The following is a 20,904-nucleotide window of genomic DNA, read 5'->3' as shown; positions in this document are numbered from 1 at the left end:
GCTGTAGCATCCAGGTGGTTTGCTATAGACAAAGAGTCTTCATCACTGATAAGCTGTGTACAGATGTGTACTACAAAGAAGTGGGTAGGAACACATTCCTCCTATCGTCTAGTCACCACCCACCTGCCCTCAAAAGAGGCTTGCCTCGATCTCAGATGCTGAGAGTGGCACGGATAATCAGTGATCCTGCTATATTGTCTGAAAGACTTGATCATCTGGTTACAAAATTCCAAGCCAGAGGATATGATTCTATGCTATTGAATGAGCAGAAACTACAGGTCATGTCGATGGTTCGTTCTGACCTTTTGAGACCCAGTAACCGTGAATCCAGTAACTTGTTGCCCTGGACCAGTACTTACTCAGTAGCCAGTCCGGTTCTTCAATATGCATCTAAAGCCCTGTGGCCGATGGTCAAAAATGACCCTGATTTGCCAGGCCTTAAATTTGCACGTCCCTTGGCAGCTTTTAAAAGAGGTCGCAATCTACGTGACCGGTTGGTAAAAACCGACATTACGGGCATGAATTCACCCAGGGCCCCTAATGTCTATAGCAAACCACCTGGATGCTACAGCTGCCATAACTGCGCCACATGCAAATATATAGTGCCTTGCAAAAAGTTTAAGCACCCCCATTTGGACAAGCACTATGACATCAGGCATGTGCTCACTTGCAGATCGGAGTATGTGGTATACATTTTGGTGTGCCCTTGTGGCTACCATTATGTGGGCCAGACTACCCAATCTTTTCGTACTAGAATGGCGTTGTACAGGTCTGCCATAGATCTGGCTTTAGCCAGCCGGACTGTGGATCAGCCTGTTGCACGCCATTTCAAACAAACTGGACATCCTCTGTCCAGTCTTAAATATTTTATAATTGATCAGATTAAAGAGTCTCCTCGTAGTGGTGATAGGGCTAAACGCCTGTTAATCACTGAATCACGTTGGATATTCAGGCTCAACACTATTGCCCCCAATGGGCTGAATGATAAGATCAGTTGGAATGCTATCACATAATGCTTTCTGTTGTATTTGATTTATGTCCGCTTTGTTTATGTATTTTTACTTTATTTATGTTTTATGTTTTCTTGTATGTTCCACAATGTATACGTTGCATTTATTATATATCATGGCAATGCTTTTGTTATAAAGCTTTGTGTTTTGATTCTGTCCCCCCCCAGATCGGCGTGTGTAGGGCTGTCAGCAGGCGGCACGGAGCTGCGGCGGTGATTAACAGAGCCAGCGTGAAGCGCAAGCGTGTTGCGTTGCTTAGCAACGGCGACGCTTCTGGGTCCTGGAGCTGTGATGTCATCACTAGGACTCCCGGCCAGACCAGCGTGCGCCCCTGCAATGAACGCCGGGGAGAGGAGTGACTATCACCATTGAAGAGTGTATATATGTAAGTGCTATTCTGTGTTGTTTGTTGTATGTGTTCTGAAGAAGGGGATCAAACCCCGAAAGCTTAACTGCAATACACAAGTTTTGTTTGCTGAACTGTTTGCCTCCGGAGTGCCATCATTTGTTGGAGTATTTATATATATATATATATATATATATATATATATATATATATATATATAGATATATGGTGTGGTGGCACTCCCGCAATCATAAAGATGCCATTGATGGCTAGTAGTGTAGTGATCCGGTGCCCTCCGTGGCGCAACACACCTGTTGCTATAATGTACGAGGTGGGGGGATGGCGGCACTCGAAGAAATAACAGACCACAGGGTGGTTTGCAAACCACCCTGTGGTCTGTTATTTCTTCGAGTGCCGCCATCCCCCCCCACCTCGTGTATATATATATATATATATATATATGCCTGCTGGGGGCTGATGTCACAGGACGTCAGCAGCCCACCCAGTCTTTGTCATAGCGCTCATAAATAAAAGTCAGTTTAAATCATTCGATGCTCTGACATCTTCCACCAGCCCCCTTTTTGCCCATTTTCGGCCCAGATAAAAGTGAAATCAGACTGACTTTTATCTGCGAGTGGGTGAACAATCATTTGAGGGTCGGCGACCATCGAATGATTTTTTGCCTGTAAGGCCATTCACTCGGCACAGGCGGGTGGACTATAGCTCGCCGGCGGGTGGTGTTTAACCTCTCGGTAGGGTGGCCAATCCCGGGATCGGTGGGTTCCCGGGATTTTGCTCCAAAATGCTCAGACGCTGCCCGGCATTAGACTGTACATGGCAGCTCCCGACCTGGTGTATGGCCTGCATGAGTGACAGTAAAGGTAACGCTGCCCAAGCCACACTGTCGCACATTGCTGATCCTGACCTCACCTCCTGGCCACACTGCATGCACACTCTGCTGCTGCTGCCCAAGCCATATTTTTATTAGGGATGCCAATTCCGGGAGCCTAGGAATACCAGGATTGAGCATTTTTGAAAAAATACCCCGGGATTATCATCTCTACCGCTCGGTGAGTTTGCACTGCTTACCGGGCCAAGCTGAGTCACCCCCCCAGTGAAGCTTTCCCATGCATGGTAACCTAATTTCAACCAGCATCATCTCACTCCTTTATCAGTTTTGTATATCATATATGAAGCTTTGAAATAAGCGGTTTCACTTTTTTTTCTGGTTTTACGGTATAAAGGATATGTAAAACTGCTGGAGGCCAAAACCTAAAAATAAATTAACTTTGGAATTATTTTTATGCATTTCTTAATAGGGCATGCATATTTTGTTGCTTTTGAATCCTTATACACATGATTTATTTTTATTTATTTGCAGTCAAATTGCAGCTTCAAGCAGAAGAGCGTGGTGTTGTATCGATCAAAGGAATCAGTGCAAATCGCTATCTGGCCATGAAGGAAGATGGAAAGCTAACCGCGCTGGTGAGTATTTACTGTACTACTATATTGCTGTTTAGCCTGTAGGTGATGTTGATCAGTGGCAGATTCTACCTTTGAAAAGGAGGGGGGCTGACACTTGCCATGCTGGCAGCTGCTTTGGAAGAGATAATGCTGCTGCCAGCTGGGTCCAGGCACCTGCAGAATGCAGTTGACCTCGGGTTTGTGCACGTGGGCTTGAGGAAAATAAATTCCGTACTGAATTAAGAAGAGGATTCTTCACCATTAGAGCAGTAAAATTCTGGAACTCATTGCCGGTGGGGGTGATTGCAGCAACTACTGTTAATGAATTTAAATCAAAACTGGATGAATTTTTGGTCACTAAGGGAATCCTATTGATATGACTTATTCAAGTCAGTAGTTACAAGTTAGATAGGTTGAACTCGATGGACTAATGTCTTTTTTTCAGCCTTAATTACTATGTTACTATGATCAAAATCCATAATTAACCTTTAGTAAATATACTCCAGTGTCTGCAGCTTGAAAGAGTGAATGCCATCACCAGCATTCATAACTATGGCAGTCACTATGGAGACAAAACAAAACAATAAGCAAAGTGCACTAAATACATCAAAGCTCAATACAAAACATCACATCGGACTGGAATATACTTAAAACAAATACTCTGTCAAGGAGAACATGAAAATTAATCATTTAAAACAGATTTTAAAGTTTAAGAAGAGGTCTATTTTAAACAGTAAGTCGTAAGAAAACATATACCTTATTATGGGCCAGATGTACTAAGCCTTCAAAAGTGATGAACTACAAGCCAAGCAGCCCCTAACTGACATGTTGCAAATTGGGTACTTGTGTATTATCACGGCGCCCACGAAATCGGCAGAAAATCGGCCGCAAATCACATGCAAATCGCATGCAAAAATCGCATGCGATTTCTGGCCGATTTCCGACCTATTTGCATACTGTTCCATTATTGCACACCTTGCACACCCCCGATTTCCATCGTAGTGCATCGCATGCAATATAGTGGCATGCGATGCATGTGAAGCGATTCGATTTGTACAATCACCCTGATGGGTGCTTACAATGTTAAATGTACCCCCATTGTCAACACCACCCCCACTATCAACGCCAACCCGAAGCGTGGCAAGCGCAGCGAGCCCGCGAGGGGCGGCGGTACGCGTCCTTTCGACCTTTTCATACCCCCACTATCCACGTCGACGTGGAGTTGATTTTAGATAGTGTGGAGAGCGCAGTGAGCCACCGAGCCCGAAGCGTGGCGAGCGGACGCGGAATACATGTAAAGTAATCCGCGTCCGCTCGCCACACTTCGGGCTCGGTGGGTCACTGCGCTCGCCACACTATCTAAAATCAACTCCACGCCAACGTGGATAGTGGGGGTATGAAAAAGTCGGAGGACGCGTACCGCCGCCCCTCGCGGGCTCGCTGCGCTCACCACGCTTCAGGTTGGCGTTGATAGTGGGGGTGGCGTTAACAATGGGGGTGCATTTAACATTGCAAATCACATCGCATCGCATGCCACTTGCTGGCATGCAATGCTATGCGATATTTAATTGTACAATCAGGGGCATTTTCCCGAAAATCACATTGCATACCATCGCATAGTACTTGGGGGTGTGCAAGGATGGAATAACATGCAAATCGGCAGGAAATGGCCGAAAATCGGAAAAAAAAAAACGGCCGCAAAATCGCATCGCAGATCGAATCGTCAAAAAAAAAAATCGTCCGCAAGTCGGCCGATAAATCGTATGCGATTTAGATGAAATCGGGCGCCGTGATAATACACAAGTACCGCAAATTGTGTTTGCAAAATGACAGCTAGGAGTTGGTTGATGGTTTATCTCTTTCCATTCTCACTTTTCAAGCATAGTACATCTGGCCCTAGCAACCTTAATGGACAAAATAATGGGTTTAATAGCGCCCTGTCAAGAATATTGAAAACTAGTCCTAAAATCATAATACTAAATAGTACTGGAGTATACAAACTATGCAGAAAATAACTGCAAATAGCTTTATAAGAATACTTTGGGCTCCTAGGTTTAACAGCTGGCATTTTAAAAATCTGTTGGGCATCAGCCAATCTGCGCCTAAGGCCATAGCGGCACACCTAAGGACATAGCGAGCACAGCGGGTCCTCTTCAGATGCACACAGGCTCCTATGCAGCCGCCCACACATTAACAGTATGCCTAGCGCAGCATGCCTCCTTGCGGCCAAGCTGGTCCCACTGAACAGGACCCGCTTGGCCGCTATGTGTTTCCCAACACTAACTGCCAAGTTACTGGTACTTTATTGCTATCCACTGTATCTCTCTCCAAGTCTTAGTACAGAGGCCCACCCCTAAATGGCTCTACAACGCTCTGGAATTTGTGGAACTCTGAATAAGAAAGAGATTAATCAAGTGGTTGCGGAACACTTTACAACTGTTTATAATCAGCTTGTTATAACTGTGGGGGTGTGGTATGTTTCTCTGACAGTCGGGATCCTGACAGTCATTATCCTGACGTCGGGATCCCGACTGCCTGGACTCAGACAGCGTGGCCAGCGCAACAAAGCCCCTTGCGGGCTAGCTGCACTTGCCACGCTGCGGGCACGGTGGCTCGCTACGCGAGCCACCTATTCTATTCTCCCTCTATGGGGGTCGTGGACCCCCACGAGGGAAAATCGCAGACGTCCGTCAGTGTTTTAACAGTCGGGATCCCGACGTCAGGTTAATGACTGTCGGGACCCCGTCCGGCACCCAACTGTGGTATATCATTATAGACCAAGTCCAAAATGACTTATGTGGCAGGGATCAAGGAAAAAGACTGCTCCAACTAGGGACACAATGGATTTTCAAAATGGCCACTGTTAGACCAAGTGACCAATTCACATTCAATGTGTTCTTGTCAAGCTATTATGTGAATTTGCAGCTTAGCTATTTTCTGCATGGCGATACTATTTAGTGTTTTTCCTTGTGGACTTGTTCTAGTTTTCAATATTCTTGACAGTTTGCTATTATATCCATTATTTTAACCATTGAGGGCTACAATATGGTACATGTTCCCTTAGGACCTAACTTTTAAATAGCCCTTTTCTTAAACCCTTTATAGACTCTACCAGTTATAGGATCCCTGCTACTTGTCGCAATTGATTAATTTTCATCTTCTTGACAGAGTATTTGCTTTATCTCTATGCTTTGATGTATTTAGTGCATTGATGTACCTTGCCTGTGGCGTTGTTTTGTCTCCGTACCAATTGCTACGGTCACGGATACTGGTGATTATATTCATACTGACATGGATCCAGATGTAGAGTGAGGTCTGGGGCCTGTCACATGGATGTTTTCCAGATGGGGATCTAATTAGGTAAGCTACTTTATTTGTAACAATTTTTTCCCGTTGAAGATTAAACCCTGAAACGACCTGTGTCCCCTTTCCTGCGCATCTGTGATTGCACAATTACACGTGAACCACTGCAAATGTACTTGTGCATGCCTGTGTGGGCACAGCGACAAACAAATCGGTACAAATAGGCGGAGCTCAGATGAGCGCGTCTACATCTGTACATACATATGAAAAATTGTGTTGGTAGCTTAGACGACAGAGGAACAGTATCAGACAAGACCTGATTCAAAGTTGCCAGCGGAGTAAATAAAGTGATGAAATACAGGTCTTGGAAATATTCTCCCAGCTAAATACAGAAGCTGACGTCTATATCTCAGTGCTCTGCTGCACAATAGCCTTCTTGTTCTGTGGTGAAGGAGAATTTTTTTTTCTTACCAGATCCTGCTTGAATATAAATATTTAGAATAATGCTGATAATTAAAAGCAGTTTGTAGACATATGTATTTCTGATTTGCAATAATTTGTTAAATAACTATTTTTTAATAATAGAAGTTTTAAATCAGAAGTACTGTAATTACATTTCATTTTCATTCATTCATATGTAATAGGAATAAAGAAAACAAAATCAATCATGTTGATTCGCTCAACATGGTAACCTGTGCTGTACAGTTTTGCATTATTATTATTTATGTTGTGCATAGCCAGGGCTGCCGAGAGAAATCCTGGGCCCCGGTACAAGAACTTCCTGGGGCCCCCATGGACGGAGCTCCCTGCACACTCTGCGGACCCCTTGTTACGCCACTGCTTCCAAGGTGGATACACGTACAAAAATTTACACTGTAATGCCTATTACACGTCACACACCCATTACATATTATACCACATGCCATAGTGCTCATTACACGTTATTCCACACACCGTAATGATCATTGCATATTAGGGTTTTAACATGCTCTTTGCCATGGGATTAACCTGCTCTGCCAGGGGATAACATTCTCTGCCAAGGGTTAACATGCTCTTTGTCATGGGATTAACCTGCTCTGCCTGGAGTTCCATGCTCTGCCCGGAGTTCCATGCTCTGCCCGGGGTTCCATGCTCTGCCCGGGGTTCCATGCTCTGCCCGGGGTTAACATTCTCTGCCAGGGGTTAACATTCTCTGCCAGGCGTTACATGATATTTGCAAATAATTTACACATACCCTCCAACATGAACCATTCCATTAGGTACAAAATGCTCTGTTCCTGGACTTCCTTCCCAGTGGCCCAGTTACAGAGGTGGGGCTGCAGCACAGTCCAATATTAAAAAGGGGAGCCACACCTAATTCCACTCCAAACATCACTGTCCTGGACTCACTGGCAGTTGATGTGACCCCCCCCCCCCCTTTTTTTTTTAATTCTGGACTATGCTGGAGCCAAACCTCTTTAACTGCCACTGGCAGGGAAGTCCAGGAACAGAGAATTTTGTACCTAATTTTGGAATTGGCCATGTTGGAGGGTATGTTTACATGCTTTGCCAGGGGTTAACACGCTCTTTCCCATGGAGTTACAATACATGCTCTGCCAGGAGTTACATGCTGACTTCCAGAGTTGGGTCTCAGCCCTAGCAACATGCAGGGAGGCAGCAGACGGGTGCCGGATGGCTCCCCGACAGTCTGGATTCCGACAGTCATTACTCCGACGTCGGAATCCCGACTGCTCCCTCGCTCCCCCCGCTCTGCAGTCGGGATTCCGACGTCTGACTAATGACTGTCGGAATCCCGACCGTCGGGGATTTATACCACACCCGCAGCAGACACAGAACAACCAGCCACCCACCTTCCACCTTGGAACACAGTGACCTAGACATGGATGGGGAACCAGGTCTGGGACTGGCTGGAGACGTGGCACCGGCACCTGCTGCTGCTGATGGCGGCTGGGATGGGCAGAGGGTCAGACTGGATTTGTGGAATGGGTGGTACTCCCGTGGGAGATGGCCTCTCTCTGACCCAGCTCCTCCTGGCACCCAGGGACTACTTACCCTAAGTATCCTCCTGTCGTCGAGCCATGGTAAACTCCCAAGTCATGTGGCTAGCTTTCAGCAGGCCCTGTAGTCAGAGAGCGGAACAACGCTCAGAAGGACCTTTGTGATGCTGCTGCCCCCACGCCAGCCCATGTCTGCCCACATCTGCACTTCCAATGCCGCTGCTGAACAGCTGACTCTGGCGCACTCAGACTCGGCACACTAGCCACCAGCAAAAAACTGTGTGTCCAGACCAAGGCCCCCCTGACAGGCCCAGGCCCAGGCCCCGGTAAATTGTACCTGCTCCCCCCCCCTCTCGGCACCCCTGTGCATAGCATCCAACTGTACTGATTTAGCCAGCACAGTACCGCATTTTGGTCTGTACCGGCTAAAACTCCCAGTACCAATCGTACCGGGATTTAGACACACTCTGAGTCAGCTGAGGAAGACAATCGGAGTTGTAGTTCACGACACCGCTGGCTGTTCCCCAAGAGCGTGGGGGAGTCTCCAACCAGGACTACATCTCCCAGGGTGCACCGCTCGATGGCTGACAGGACTCTAAACAAATTGTGATACTGTACATAGTGGATACACGATCTCCCTTTTCCCATGATCACACCTCTATATGGCCACATCCCCTGTAGCAGTTTTACCTCGGAGATGTTGAAGGATATGGTTGTGTAAAGTATATTACTGTATAAATCCAGCAAGTACCAATACCAATGATTGTTGTTTCTGCTACCATCATAAAATGAATGGCGGTAGGGTTCCTTTTGCACGATAAACAAACCCCCCATATTAACTGAACAGATACTGGCATTATGCATAAGGTAGTAGATATGGCTTCGGCGACTGCCCACAACTACTTCCTCTTTTCCGTGTGAATCAGAATCAGCCCTTATTTTAAGTCCAACCTTTTTTTGCACAGTGTAGATGAGAATGTAAATGCTATCTATTTATCTTGGCTGCCAAAGAAATGCCAGAGGACAAAGCCCAGTTGGGAGGATGAGAGGACATAGAGGTGCATTCATGGCCCTAACCATTGCTCTCTCTCTGCCTACCGTTCTCTCTCTCTCTGCCTCCCCTTTTTTGTCTCTGCTCTCCTCTCTCCATGCTCTCCTTCTCTCTCCTGTCTCTCTCCGCTCTTTCAAAAAATGTGCACCTTGGCACCACTAACCCCCTCAAGCCATCCCATCCGCTATAATGGTGCCCCCCCCCTATAATTTACTTCTGGATTCGCTCCTGCCGGCGCCTATAGAAGGCCAGGACAGCTGGACAGCTGAGCTATTGCTTAGCTGTCCAATCGTATCTGACACAGCAGCCTGTGGGGTGTGTGTGTGTGTGGGTGGGGATTTCATAGTTATGCCACTGTAGGGGGGGGGGGGGGTGAATAGATAATGTAAGATGTGCATATCATTTATTTAAAGTTAAGGGAGAGCCTGGGGATGAAATGCTTGGCATACCCCCATAGTGAAGCAGATGGAGGGTTTCCATGAGGCCATGCCCATTTTATGTGAGGCCCCACCTCCTTTTCAGATGTGCATGTGAGGTGGCGAAAATCTGCAAATCATAATATTGGTGGAATGTTTGAGTCCTATCAGTGTTATTATATAAATAACATTATTACAGTATTATTATTAAGATTTTTCTTATGAAGTATCCAAGCTCCTGTCCATCAAAAACATCAGTTATTAATCCTTAGTTATTAAAGGTTTGTACAATGTGCAAAGTATGTACTTAGTTATTAAAAAAGATAAAAGAAAATGGGCCAGATGAACTAAGCTTTAAAAGTGATCAAATGGAGAGCGATTAACAGCCAGCCAATCCGCTCCTATATGCTATGTCACAGAGTGTGTTTGAAAAATGTCAGACAGGAGCTGATTGGTTAGTTGTTTATCACTCTCCATTTTATGACTTTTAAAGCTTAGTGCATCTGGCCCTCTGTGAGAGTTTAACATAATTATCAAGTTTTGTAAACATATCTCTTACTAATTATTGTATTTGTATTAGAAAGAAGTATTAACAAAGAGTTAAGTTTTTTTTTTTAAAAGTGCATTGTAATAGTAAAAAGTAGTGTAATGGAAACAAATCATGTGTGCTGAATGTTGGCCCTGTACAGAGAGGACCTCATTCATTGGCTGTAAGACATAAGTGAGCAAACTTGTAGGCTTTCCCAGCATTTCCTGTAACCAATAATGCATCTGGGTATATACATGTTGCTGTAATCTGCAATATTTGCCATTATTTTTTCTTTTAGAATGTGTTGTTGCAAAGCCCTGTTTATTGTTTCAGATTACTGAAGGAAATTGGCAACTTAAATATATGTTGTAAAAAAAATCAAATTTAGCTACAAGTTATTTCTTATGAAATATGCTCACATACAGTACAGTAGATGCACAGGAAAAGTACAGTGTGTATATTTGTGACCACCTCTTTCTAGCCTACCCTCCCAGAAGCTGCGGGAGGCTCAGTATTTTTGGTTTAGTCTCACGCAGCCCCAGAAGGTTAAGTAATTCTCCTGCATCCTGCTCGTTTTCTAGTGAAGAAATCAGGATGGCGATAATAGCAGGGAACCTCTGCAACAGCAGGAAGTGGCAGGGTAAAAGACAAGAATGATGCCATTTAGCTCTGTCTCCAACCCACAGGCCAGCAAATCACAGGCTTTCCCTGCATTGTGGGGTGGGGCCTAATGACGGGACAGTCTCCCACTGTGCCAAAGTCTCCTTCTGTGTCTCCCACAGAGGAGACAAATTAAGTAGGTAAGACTGGACCACAATTCCAATGAAAATATATGTGGGAATAGACCAGCTACTGCACTGGATAATAGGAGGATTCTCTACAATACAGCAATTGCAACAAATTGCTCCTACTGTATGAATTGTTCTAATTTCTATAGTCCTTTAACTATGCTGTACCTACTGGCACGGTAAGTCATGGGACCCAAAATTGTGGGGCAGTGCAAAAATTAGGGAATGTATAAAAAAAAAAACTACCTTTTTTTGTCTTTGGAGAAATACATTTAAAGTGCAACACCACCATTAGTTGAGCTTTCAGTAGTCCACCTTATAGCAACTTGCAGTAATTGGGCTAGCCAGACCCCTTTTAGGCAAAATTGTGTATTGTTTTAATGCACAACTTAAGCACTCTATAAACAATGGGAGCTTTGTGCTGAGCGATCTGTCAATGCTCGTAGATAGAACACGGGCGATGACTAGATTTTGACTGCATGCGGTCATTTGCCCCCAACACATGGGGCAAGCTGAGCTTTGTGCTGAGAGATCTAGTAAGCACAGATTGCTCAGCACACAGTTCTGCACCAGTGTTGTGTGCTGAGCGATCTAGCAGGCCAGTGTTCTTTGGGGAGAGAACACTGGCAATGACTAGATATTTCAAACGTGTTTGAAATATCTAACCTGGCGATAGAGACACGCAGGGCCACGCATCGCTATCGCTATGGGGCATGGACACACAATAATTTGTGCTTATTTTCTAAGCAAAAAGAGAAAAGGCATGGGGAAGGAAGAATGCAATGAAATGTGGAGGTGAAAATGGCCGCAATTGAATATTTGGGCATTGAATTGGTTCCATCTTTTTGTCTATCTGAAAAAACAGAACTAATTGAATACCATCCTATGTGTTCATTGTCAATGGTTGAAAAAAACCCTCAAACAATATATTGTACATTTGTGTGAAAAGTGAATGTGGGGCATCCTAGAAAGAAAAGAAAACCAAAAGCCATTTTTCATCAATAGAAACATTTTAATTTCCCATTTTCTTTTTAAATCAGTCCAATATATTACATCTGCTCTCACATTTAGAAGTGATGTGCCCTGGATCTCATTCCAGTGGATTGTAGTATACACAATGCTGATTGCTTTCACTGCTAATTAGATTCTGAAGTTCAGCAGGACTTGGGAACAAATATGTAAAAAAATATACTTTTATTTAAAAAACAATGACATCAACAAAATTATAATACTAAAATAGTTAAATTAAATAGAAGTGCGCCATGGTCAATACATAAAGAGCAAAACACATAAGAAATTTTAAGCAAATCATTTCTTTACCCGATTTCTTAGATTAGAAAAAAATTCTAATAGATGAGATTAAATTACAGTAGGATACGACAAACAAATCCCAAAAGTCCTAATCATAGTAAAGAAATCTATATTATATGAAAAAAACTAAAATTTCTGTAAATGTTGTGTTGAATTTATGTATTATTTAGTACAACAAAGAAATTATGAGTAATCGCTAATCAGAATGTATTGTAACCATTAGTCCATTTAAACAAGATGACTCAATAAATTGGACACAACTGAAAATGAGGTCATCTGAAAGAAACAAAGCACATTTAGAATTTATGTTGAGGATGTTGGATATTGAACAGACCAATGCATAAGAGACATGGAAAATATTGGGACAAAGCAGACTCACACTGACCAAATCTAAAAATCCAATAATGAAAAGAGGCCAAATGAGGGAAATGAAATAGTCATAAAATATGAACAAATTAATTGTAACTATTTAGTCTGAAAGAAGAGAATACAAATGAAGGGGAAGCAACAATTTTACTAGAAAAAAACCCCAAAGATTTAGATTGAGACTCTACAGATGGGTCAAGATTAAATAAAGGTAAAATATAAAGCACTGGTATATACAGTTATTAATAAACAGTGGCGTTATTTACGTATGGGCTGCAGGGCTGCAGCCCCCCCCCCCCAGGTAAAATCCACCACTGCAGTGAAGCCAAATGCAAATGCGGTTGAGCATGACACACCCCCTCAATAGGGCGCCGTGCAAAAATTCTACTACCAACAGTAATCTCCCTGAAACTAGTTTTTAAAAGTAGGCAAGTATGCCTTGCCATCTCCACTGATAAAGTTTATGCACATATTTGGTCAGCTCAGCTGCAGCTCCCAGTGCCCTTAGTGAAGAAAGGATTGTCCCTGATCTTCTATCATCTCCCCCAGCCTCTCTGCCCTTTTTTCTCCTGCCAGCTTACTTCTTTCTTCTCTCTCTATGCCAGCGGCAGCCAATCTTCATACATGTCCACCCGGTGTGTCCATCCTCTTTGTACCAACATCACTTCCCTAGTTCTTTGGCTACCTCTCTTCTTATCCTCTGCACCAAGATTTCTACCCATACTCTGTGTATGCCAGCCTTTCTGCCCAACTTCTGACTGCACCATCCCCTTTCCCATCCTCTGCACGACTATTTCTGCCTACCCTCTGCCTTTGCCAGTTACTTTTCCCTTCTGCTGTGCCAGCCTCTCTGTCTACTTCCGCTGTTTGCACCAGCCTGTGTTCCCTTCCTATGAGCAAACCTTTATCCCCATCCTGTCTGCAACAGCTTTCTGCCATTATCTGTCTGCGTCAGCCTCCCTTGCCTTCTTTTGTATCAGTATTTCTACCCATCATGTCTCCACTAGCCTTTCTTACCATCTACTGTTTGTGCCAGCCTCTCTTACCTTCTGAGCAATCCTATCCTCTATAGCAGTGGTGGCCAACCCGTCGCTCTTGAGCCTCATGCGGCTCTCCCCCTTGTAAGGTGTGGCTCCTGCTCCCACTGTTGCCCGCCGCCCACCGTCCGTCCCAGTCCCCCCTGCTGCCGGTTCCCTGAATCCCTTCTCCTTCTAAAGGGGAGGAGAGTGCGCATCGCGCATCTCTCCTACCCCTTACTGTCCTTGTGACTGGGACGTCTGCCAATTAGAGCTTGCGGGCCAGAAGCCAATCAGGAGCCGGCCAGCGAGCTTTGATTGGTGGAAGGCCCAGTCACAGGGAAGTGAGGGGGAAGGAGACGCGCAGTGTGCTGTGCTCTCCTCCCCTCGGTGACATCACAGGACGGCAGGGGGACGCCAGACTGTCCTCTCCCCGCCCGGCAGCAGCAGCAACAACGGTGAGTGCTGCTGCTGGGAAATTTGCACTGTGGGGGCATAGCAGTTTGTGGCACTGTGGGGGCATAGCAGTTTGTGGCACTGTGGGGGCATAGCAGTTTGTGGCACTTTGGGGGCATACCAGCTTTTTGGCATTGTGGGGGCATACCAGCTTTCTGGCACCGTAGGGGCATACCTGGCACCGTGTGGGGGGCATATGTGTATCTGGCACTATTGGGGGCATATGTATATATGGCACTGCTCTATTGGAGGCATATTTGTATCACACCCACCCAAGGGGTCAAAATAGACTACGCCCCTTTTTTTGGCGCATGCGCCTTCGGCGTGCGCATAATGTCGGCTCTTTAGCTTGACTACCGATATTTTTCAGCTCTTTGCCTCTGACCGGTTGGCCACCCCTGCTCTATAGTGATAGCCTATACTACTGCACTAGCCTGTCTGCCTATCACTATCTGTCCCAGCTTTAGCATTTGCCTTGTCTGCTCCACCCTATTTTCTTCTATATATGTCTTCTACTCTTCCTCTGTATCGTCATCATAGGGCATCACAGACGGTGTAATGGTTAGCATTACTGCCTCACAGCACTGAGGTCATGGGTTTGATACCCACCATGGCCCTAACTGTGCAGGGTTTGTATATTCTCCCCGTTGTTGCGTGAGTTTACTCCAGTTTCCTCCCACAATACAAAAATATACTGTAGGTCAATTGGCTTCCAACAAAAATTAACCCTAGAATGTCTGTGTGTGCGTGTACATGTGAATATAGATAGTAAGCTCCACTGGGGCAGAGACTGATGTGAATGTTCAGCTATACTCTGTAAAGCGCTGCAGAATATGTATGCACCATATTAGAAACTGCTAATAAACAAATAAATTGTCACCACCTTTACTCTGTGCTTTTTTTCTATCGATTTCCCCTCTTTGTGCATTTGTCATTTTATATGTAGAGATCTCTGTCCATCTGTCTCTTTGCCTCCCTGCTATTGTCCCCCTTTATATGTCCCTGTATCTGAATGCATCTCCATGTACTGCTCTTATTATATCTGCCCCCACACTTGCTTCTGTATTTGTACAATAACCCATTTTTGTCAGTGTGCCCCTCACATATGTACTCCTCCCCTAACTTCTTCCATCACTTATCTTTCTCTTTTTCTGATGAATTCAGTGGAGTCAAGGTGGTGGCCAATCTGTGCTTGCTGGGTGATGGGTGCTGCGCTGGGAGAGGGGTACTGAGTCAGAGGCGCAACTAGCACTGGCGCAACCGTTGCATTGCATCGGGCCGGTCACAATTGAAATGGTGGGATTATCTGGTAGGGGCAGCAACAAAACTCTTGCCTAGGGCATCCAAATAGTTAGGTCCGGCTCTGCTTCTTACACCCTCTGCCTCTTCTTCTGCCAATACCAATTTTATATTCAAGTACCCCCAACAGGTCTGCAGTGTACCCCAGGTTGGGAACCACTGGTTTTGGAGACAGCTTTAGGTTTACACTGCAATGTAGATTTCTGTTTGAACACAGCCCACCCAAATCTAACTCTCTGCACGTTACATCTGCCCCACCTGCAGTGCAACATGGTTTTGCCCATTTGTGTGCTTTTTTGCTTTGCTAACAGAGCTGGCCTGTAGTCCACTAATGTGTTTGCAATTGTGAGTGAGCATGTGATGAGTCCAGGGGACGTCTTTATACATTTCTGGGTAGCAGCAACACTTGCTAACATTACCAATTCCACAGCCTAGAAAATTGCGCTCACTAAAGTATTAGTAAGTGGTGCTCTAGCTACTGCTGCTGGGATTGGACACTACAGAATTGTTCAGCAGTGATAAATTGATACGACTTTGCCATTAGTTATTGGTAATGAAGCACCCATGATGTCCAGCATCCAGAATCTGCATCTAGAGCGCACCTTACCCTAATATTCACAAAGAAAAGACTATTTCGTTTTTTATGGTGATTATTCTGATATTATTACACTGAACTTTATAAGTTAAATATATATAGATAAAAAATAAATAAAGATAAATAAGGTAGGGTGAGGAAATTGGGAATTTTGACCATTGGGATGTACCCAACCTGATAGATACAGCAATAATGTCATGGGTTCAATTCCCAACATGGCCTTAACTTTGTGGCGTTTGTATATTCTCCAGATGCATGCATGGCTTTCCATTGGGTAAAATGGTTTCCTCTCACAATAATAAAATAGAGGTATATTAATCAGCTATTGACACAAATGAACCCTAGTGTGTAAGTGTGTGATGGGCCAAATGGTTATCATCTACCACCAAATTCTATGTTTCTAAGTAATACATTTAAAACCGGGACACTAATAGGTAGAGTAATAATTTCCCAAGTACAACCAAGATAAACAATTGAAATAGGTATTTAGGAATTAATATAATATTTTTAGGTTTACAGTATTTAATTTTGTTTTTATTTTTTGGTTTGATTTTGTTTTTATCTTCTTTCATTTCGTTCTCTCTAATTTATCATCATTTATTTGCAAAATGTCACGGAATCCTCTTCATGATGATGTAGCAGCAGATATACTTAAGTATTTATTTCCCAGTTATGATATAATTATTATTGTCTTTTATGTAGTGTATCTTCTACTTACAATAAATATATATAAATAAATAAAATATTTCCACCTAAAATATGACCACCTATCAGCAGCATCCATCCATTGTCATCATTTTCCCATTAACCCCTTCATGACAGAGCCAGTTTGTGCCTTCATGACAGAGCCCTTTTTTTCAAATCTGACATGTCTCACTTAAGTGGGGATAACTTTTTTTTGCTTTTACTTATCCCAGTGATTTTGAGATTGTTTTCTCGTGACACATTGTACTTCAAGTTAGTGGTAAATTTTGGTCGATACAGTCTGTGTTTTTTTGTGAAAAATACCAAAATATCGTGAAAAAATGGAAAATTTAGCAATATGCAAAATGTCACATTTTCTGCTTGTGAGACAAATAATCATACCACTCAAAATAGTTAATAACTAACAAAGACCATATGTCTACTTTATGTTGCAATCATTATTTCAACCTCCTTTTCATTTTTTTGGACACTAGGAGGCTTCAAATATGACTAGCAAATTCTCAAATTTCCAAGAAAATTTCAAACACTGATTTTTTTAGGGACCAGTTCAGTTCTGATGTGACTTTGAGGGACTTGTATGTGAGACACCCCCATAAATGATGCCATTTCAAAAACTGCACCCCTCACAGTATTCAAAACAGCATTTTGGAAGTTTGTTAACCCTTTAGGTGTTTCACAGGAATTAAAACAAAGTGTAGGTGAAATTTCAAAATTTCTTTTTCTCTACCGTCCAATGGGATACTGGGCTTCACTACTATGGGGATTGAGACCTCCGCAGGAGAGACAGGCACATAAAAGAACTTTCAGTGTGGGTGCACTGGCTCCTCCCCTCAATCTCCCTCCACTAGTCAGTTTTGAAAAATGTGCCTCAGGAGAGGCAGTGCGTCTGGATGCTCCAGAGTTTTTCTACATTTATTTTCAAAGTTTGTTATTTTGGGGCGATGTGGTGACCACACAGCTGTCCTGCTTCGTGGGTGTCAGGGGAAGGGTCAGTCCCCGACCTCTTCAGGTGCAGAGCTGACCCTGCTACAGGACAATTCGGTCCTGCGTGGGACTTGTCACCGCACAGCATTGCGCTGTGGCGAGCAAGTCCCCTAGCCGCCGCACACCCCTGACAGGTCAGAAGACTTCAGTGGTGAGTACAGGCTGGGGGTCCCACAAGGGGTCCCCGCAGCCATTTCTGGTGCGGCAAGACGACGGCTAGTAATGGCGGCTCTCCAGCAGGGACTGCGTGAACACCGCGTCTGGTAACTGGCATAGGGGTGCTGCCGCTGGACCACCAGGGACACCCCTCAGGTTATAATGTATTATATATATATTTTACACCTTTATTATATGTCAGTATAAATATGTATAGAAGCGCCAGCTCCGTGTACAGGGGGCGGGGCTTCACTCAGAGCGGGACCAAGCTCTGCTGGGCGCGCGCTGTCACTTCCTGCTTCTTCACACGCTGCCAGACTCCATTACAGAGGGCTCCTCACTGGCGTGGTGGATCCGGGTACTTGCAGCACGGCAGAGACAGCAGGTTTTTTATAGCGATTTAGCGCTGCTGCGCTATCTGGCTTACTCAGACACTGTGTTGGTTCATATCACTGTGTTAGCTTTACCAGCTCACCCAGATCTGTGAGTTCAGGTTACGGGTGCACTTGGCTCCCCAATTGCTCTGTTTTTCCCCACTGATTAGTTACTTATCACAGCATAAAACAAGCACATAGTCTGTTTTTCACATTCAGCTGTGTGGGGTGTGCACGTGTGTGACTGCGTGGGGGTTGTGTTGTACTGCAGACATTGTAGTACTGTCTCATCATGGTGAAAAAGTTCACTTGTATGGTGTGTAGCACCAAGTTTGTGCCAAAATCACAGTCCCAGGTTACTTGTGAGGCTTGTATGTCACCACAGCCCAGTAGTGCGGACACTCAGATCAGTGGGGTGCCCCCACAGCTTGTGGGGCCATCTCAGGCTGACGAGCAGGAGCCTGTTTGGGCCTCCAACATAAAGACCCTGTTGGATTCTGTGGCTTCACAGCTTTCCAATAACACTCAGCAAACGCAGAGGGTTCAGAGAGAATTGTCCATGTTAGCTGCCAGGGTGGATATTCTTCATACTCTTAGTGTACCTCCTCCCGCACAGCCTCAAAAGAGGCCGGCTACTGCGATGGCCCCTGATTCAGACGATGATGATGAGGACATACTAGAGGAGGGTGAGGAGCAGGTTCTGCAGGAACCAGTCCCTGAGGCAGCAGTGCATGGGCCTGAACCGCTTATCAGGGCAATCAGGGATGTTTTAGATCTCCCGGTGGAGGCATCCGCAGAAGGAGATCCTTTCTTCATGACTCAGAGGAAACAGCCAGTATATTTCCCTGAGCAGGCGGAGTTAGAAACAGTTTTCAAGGCTGCATGGCAAAATCCTGATAAGAGGTTTACTCTTTCAAAGAGGTTCACCAATGCTTATCCTTTTGAACCTTTGGGCAGGAAGAAGTGGGAGGAGCCACCAGTAGTGGACTCATCTGTCTCCCGTCTTTCTAAAAAGGTGTTGTTACCAGTCCCAGGTGTATCCACTCTTAAGGACGGGGCGGACAGGAGGCTGGAATCTACCCTCAAGTCCATATACACGGCTAGTGGGGCCTCCCAGCGCCCAGTTCTAGCCAGCTGCTGGATGGCTAAAGCCATACATACCTGGTCAACCCAGATTCAGGAGGGGTTGTTAGGAGACATGACTGTGGCTCAGATTGGCGACAGCCTGCGTCACATCCAGGATACCGCTAAGATCCTGTGCGAAGCGCAAAAAGAATTGGGCGCAATAAACGCACGCAACTCAGCCATGGCGGTTTCAGCTAGACGGGCCCTGTGGCTGCGTCAGTGGTCTGCGGATGTGGACTCTAAAAAGAGTGTGGAGGGTATTCCTTTTACAGGAGAATGGCTTTTTGGGAGTGAATTAGACGGTTGGATCTCCAAGGCCACGGCAGGGAAATCTACCTTCCTCCCATCAGCTCCCACGGTGGCAAAGCGTACCTTCACAGGTACTTCCCAGCAGTCCTTTCGTGGGAACAGATTTCGCCCCAAGGCCAGGGGCGCCTCAAATGCCAACAGAGGCACAAGAGACAAGTTTAGGAAGCCTAACTCCTCCAGCACCCAGGACTGTCCAAATGCCGCAGCGTCCTCTAAGCCTGCTGCATGACGGGGTTTTCCCGCCACGAGACTCTCTCGCGGTGGGAGCGCGATTGTTGCAATTCAGTCATGTGTGGGACGCCTCGGTCTGGATTCCTGGGCCAGGGGTCTCATTTCACTAGGTTACAGGCTGGAATTCGACAAGCCCCCTCCCAGAAGATACTTCAGGTCGGCCCTTCCAGCGTCACAGGAGGACCAGGTTCGCCTCCAGGGGGCCATTACCAGGCTGCTTCAGTCTCAGGTAATTGTACCGGTTCCAAGCACGGAGCGGGGCCAGGGATATTATTCCAACCTATTCCTGGTACCGAAGCCGGACGGCTCAGTAAGGCCCATCCTGAATTTAAAATCACTGAACCCTTTCCTGCGCGTGTTCAAGTTCAGGATGGAGTCCTTGCGCTCAGTGATCGCCAGCCTAGAGAGAGGGGAGTTCTTGGCCTCCATAGACGTCAAAGACGCCTATTTACACATCCCTATCTGGCCCCCACACCAAATCTATCTCAGATTTGCCTTGGGGAACGACCATTATCAATTCCGGGCCTTGCCTTTCGGCCTGTCGACTGCCCCGAGGGTTTTTACAAAGATAATGGCGGAAATGATGTCACTACTCAGACTCCAGAGGGTGAATGTAGTGCCATACCTGGACGACCTGCTAATAAAGGCAGGGTCGGCAGAGGCTTTGAGAAGTGCTCTCAATCTGTCCATGCGAGTCCTAAGAGACCACGGGTGGATTCTGAACATGTTGTGGGGTTTTAGCATCAAACGGGTAGGCACAGGTGAGGATTTGGCACAGACTTAGACAGTGACATCACGGCTTGGGTCCAAAACAGGGCTTGCCTGAGTTTTATTGCAGCACTCAGAGCAAGAAACTAACAACAGCCTTTACACTTCAGGCAAAACAGAAAACAAAAACCTGCTCGTCTGAGCTCTAACTAAACAGAATAAACGTCCCTCTCTATACCAGGGCCACACTATGTGACACTGGACGCATACAGCAGATATAGATCAAGTAATGCAGTACTTACAGCCTTGTCTCTCTCTAGCAGCAGCTTACTGCCTCCAACACCCAGGGAGAGAGAGAGAGCTCT

The 20,904-nt window shown here is 45.3% G+C and overlaps 1 protein-coding gene across 1 annotated transcript in view; it reads left to right on the top strand.

The window, feature by feature from the left end:
- The window catches only part of FGF2 (fibroblast growth factor 2), a 79,423-nt gene that overhangs the window by 33,994 nt on the left and 24,525 nt on the right, over nucleotides 1-20,904 (top strand). Inside the window, exon 2 of the mRNA XM_083174346.1 lies at nucleotides 2,738-2,841. Coding sequence (XP_083030472.1) covers nucleotides 2,738-2,841 — 104 coding nt within the window. The remainder of the gene's footprint in view (nucleotides 1-2,737; nucleotides 2,842-20,904) is intronic.

Source organism: Crinia signifera, chromosome 1 (genome assembly GCF_055691185.1).
Source record: "Crinia signifera chromosome 1, ASM5569118v1, whole genome shotgun sequence".
Lineage (NCBI taxonomy): Eukaryota > Metazoa > Chordata > Amphibia > Anura > Myobatrachidae > Crinia > Crinia signifera.
This window is presented reverse-complemented; position numbering and strand designations above follow the sequence as displayed.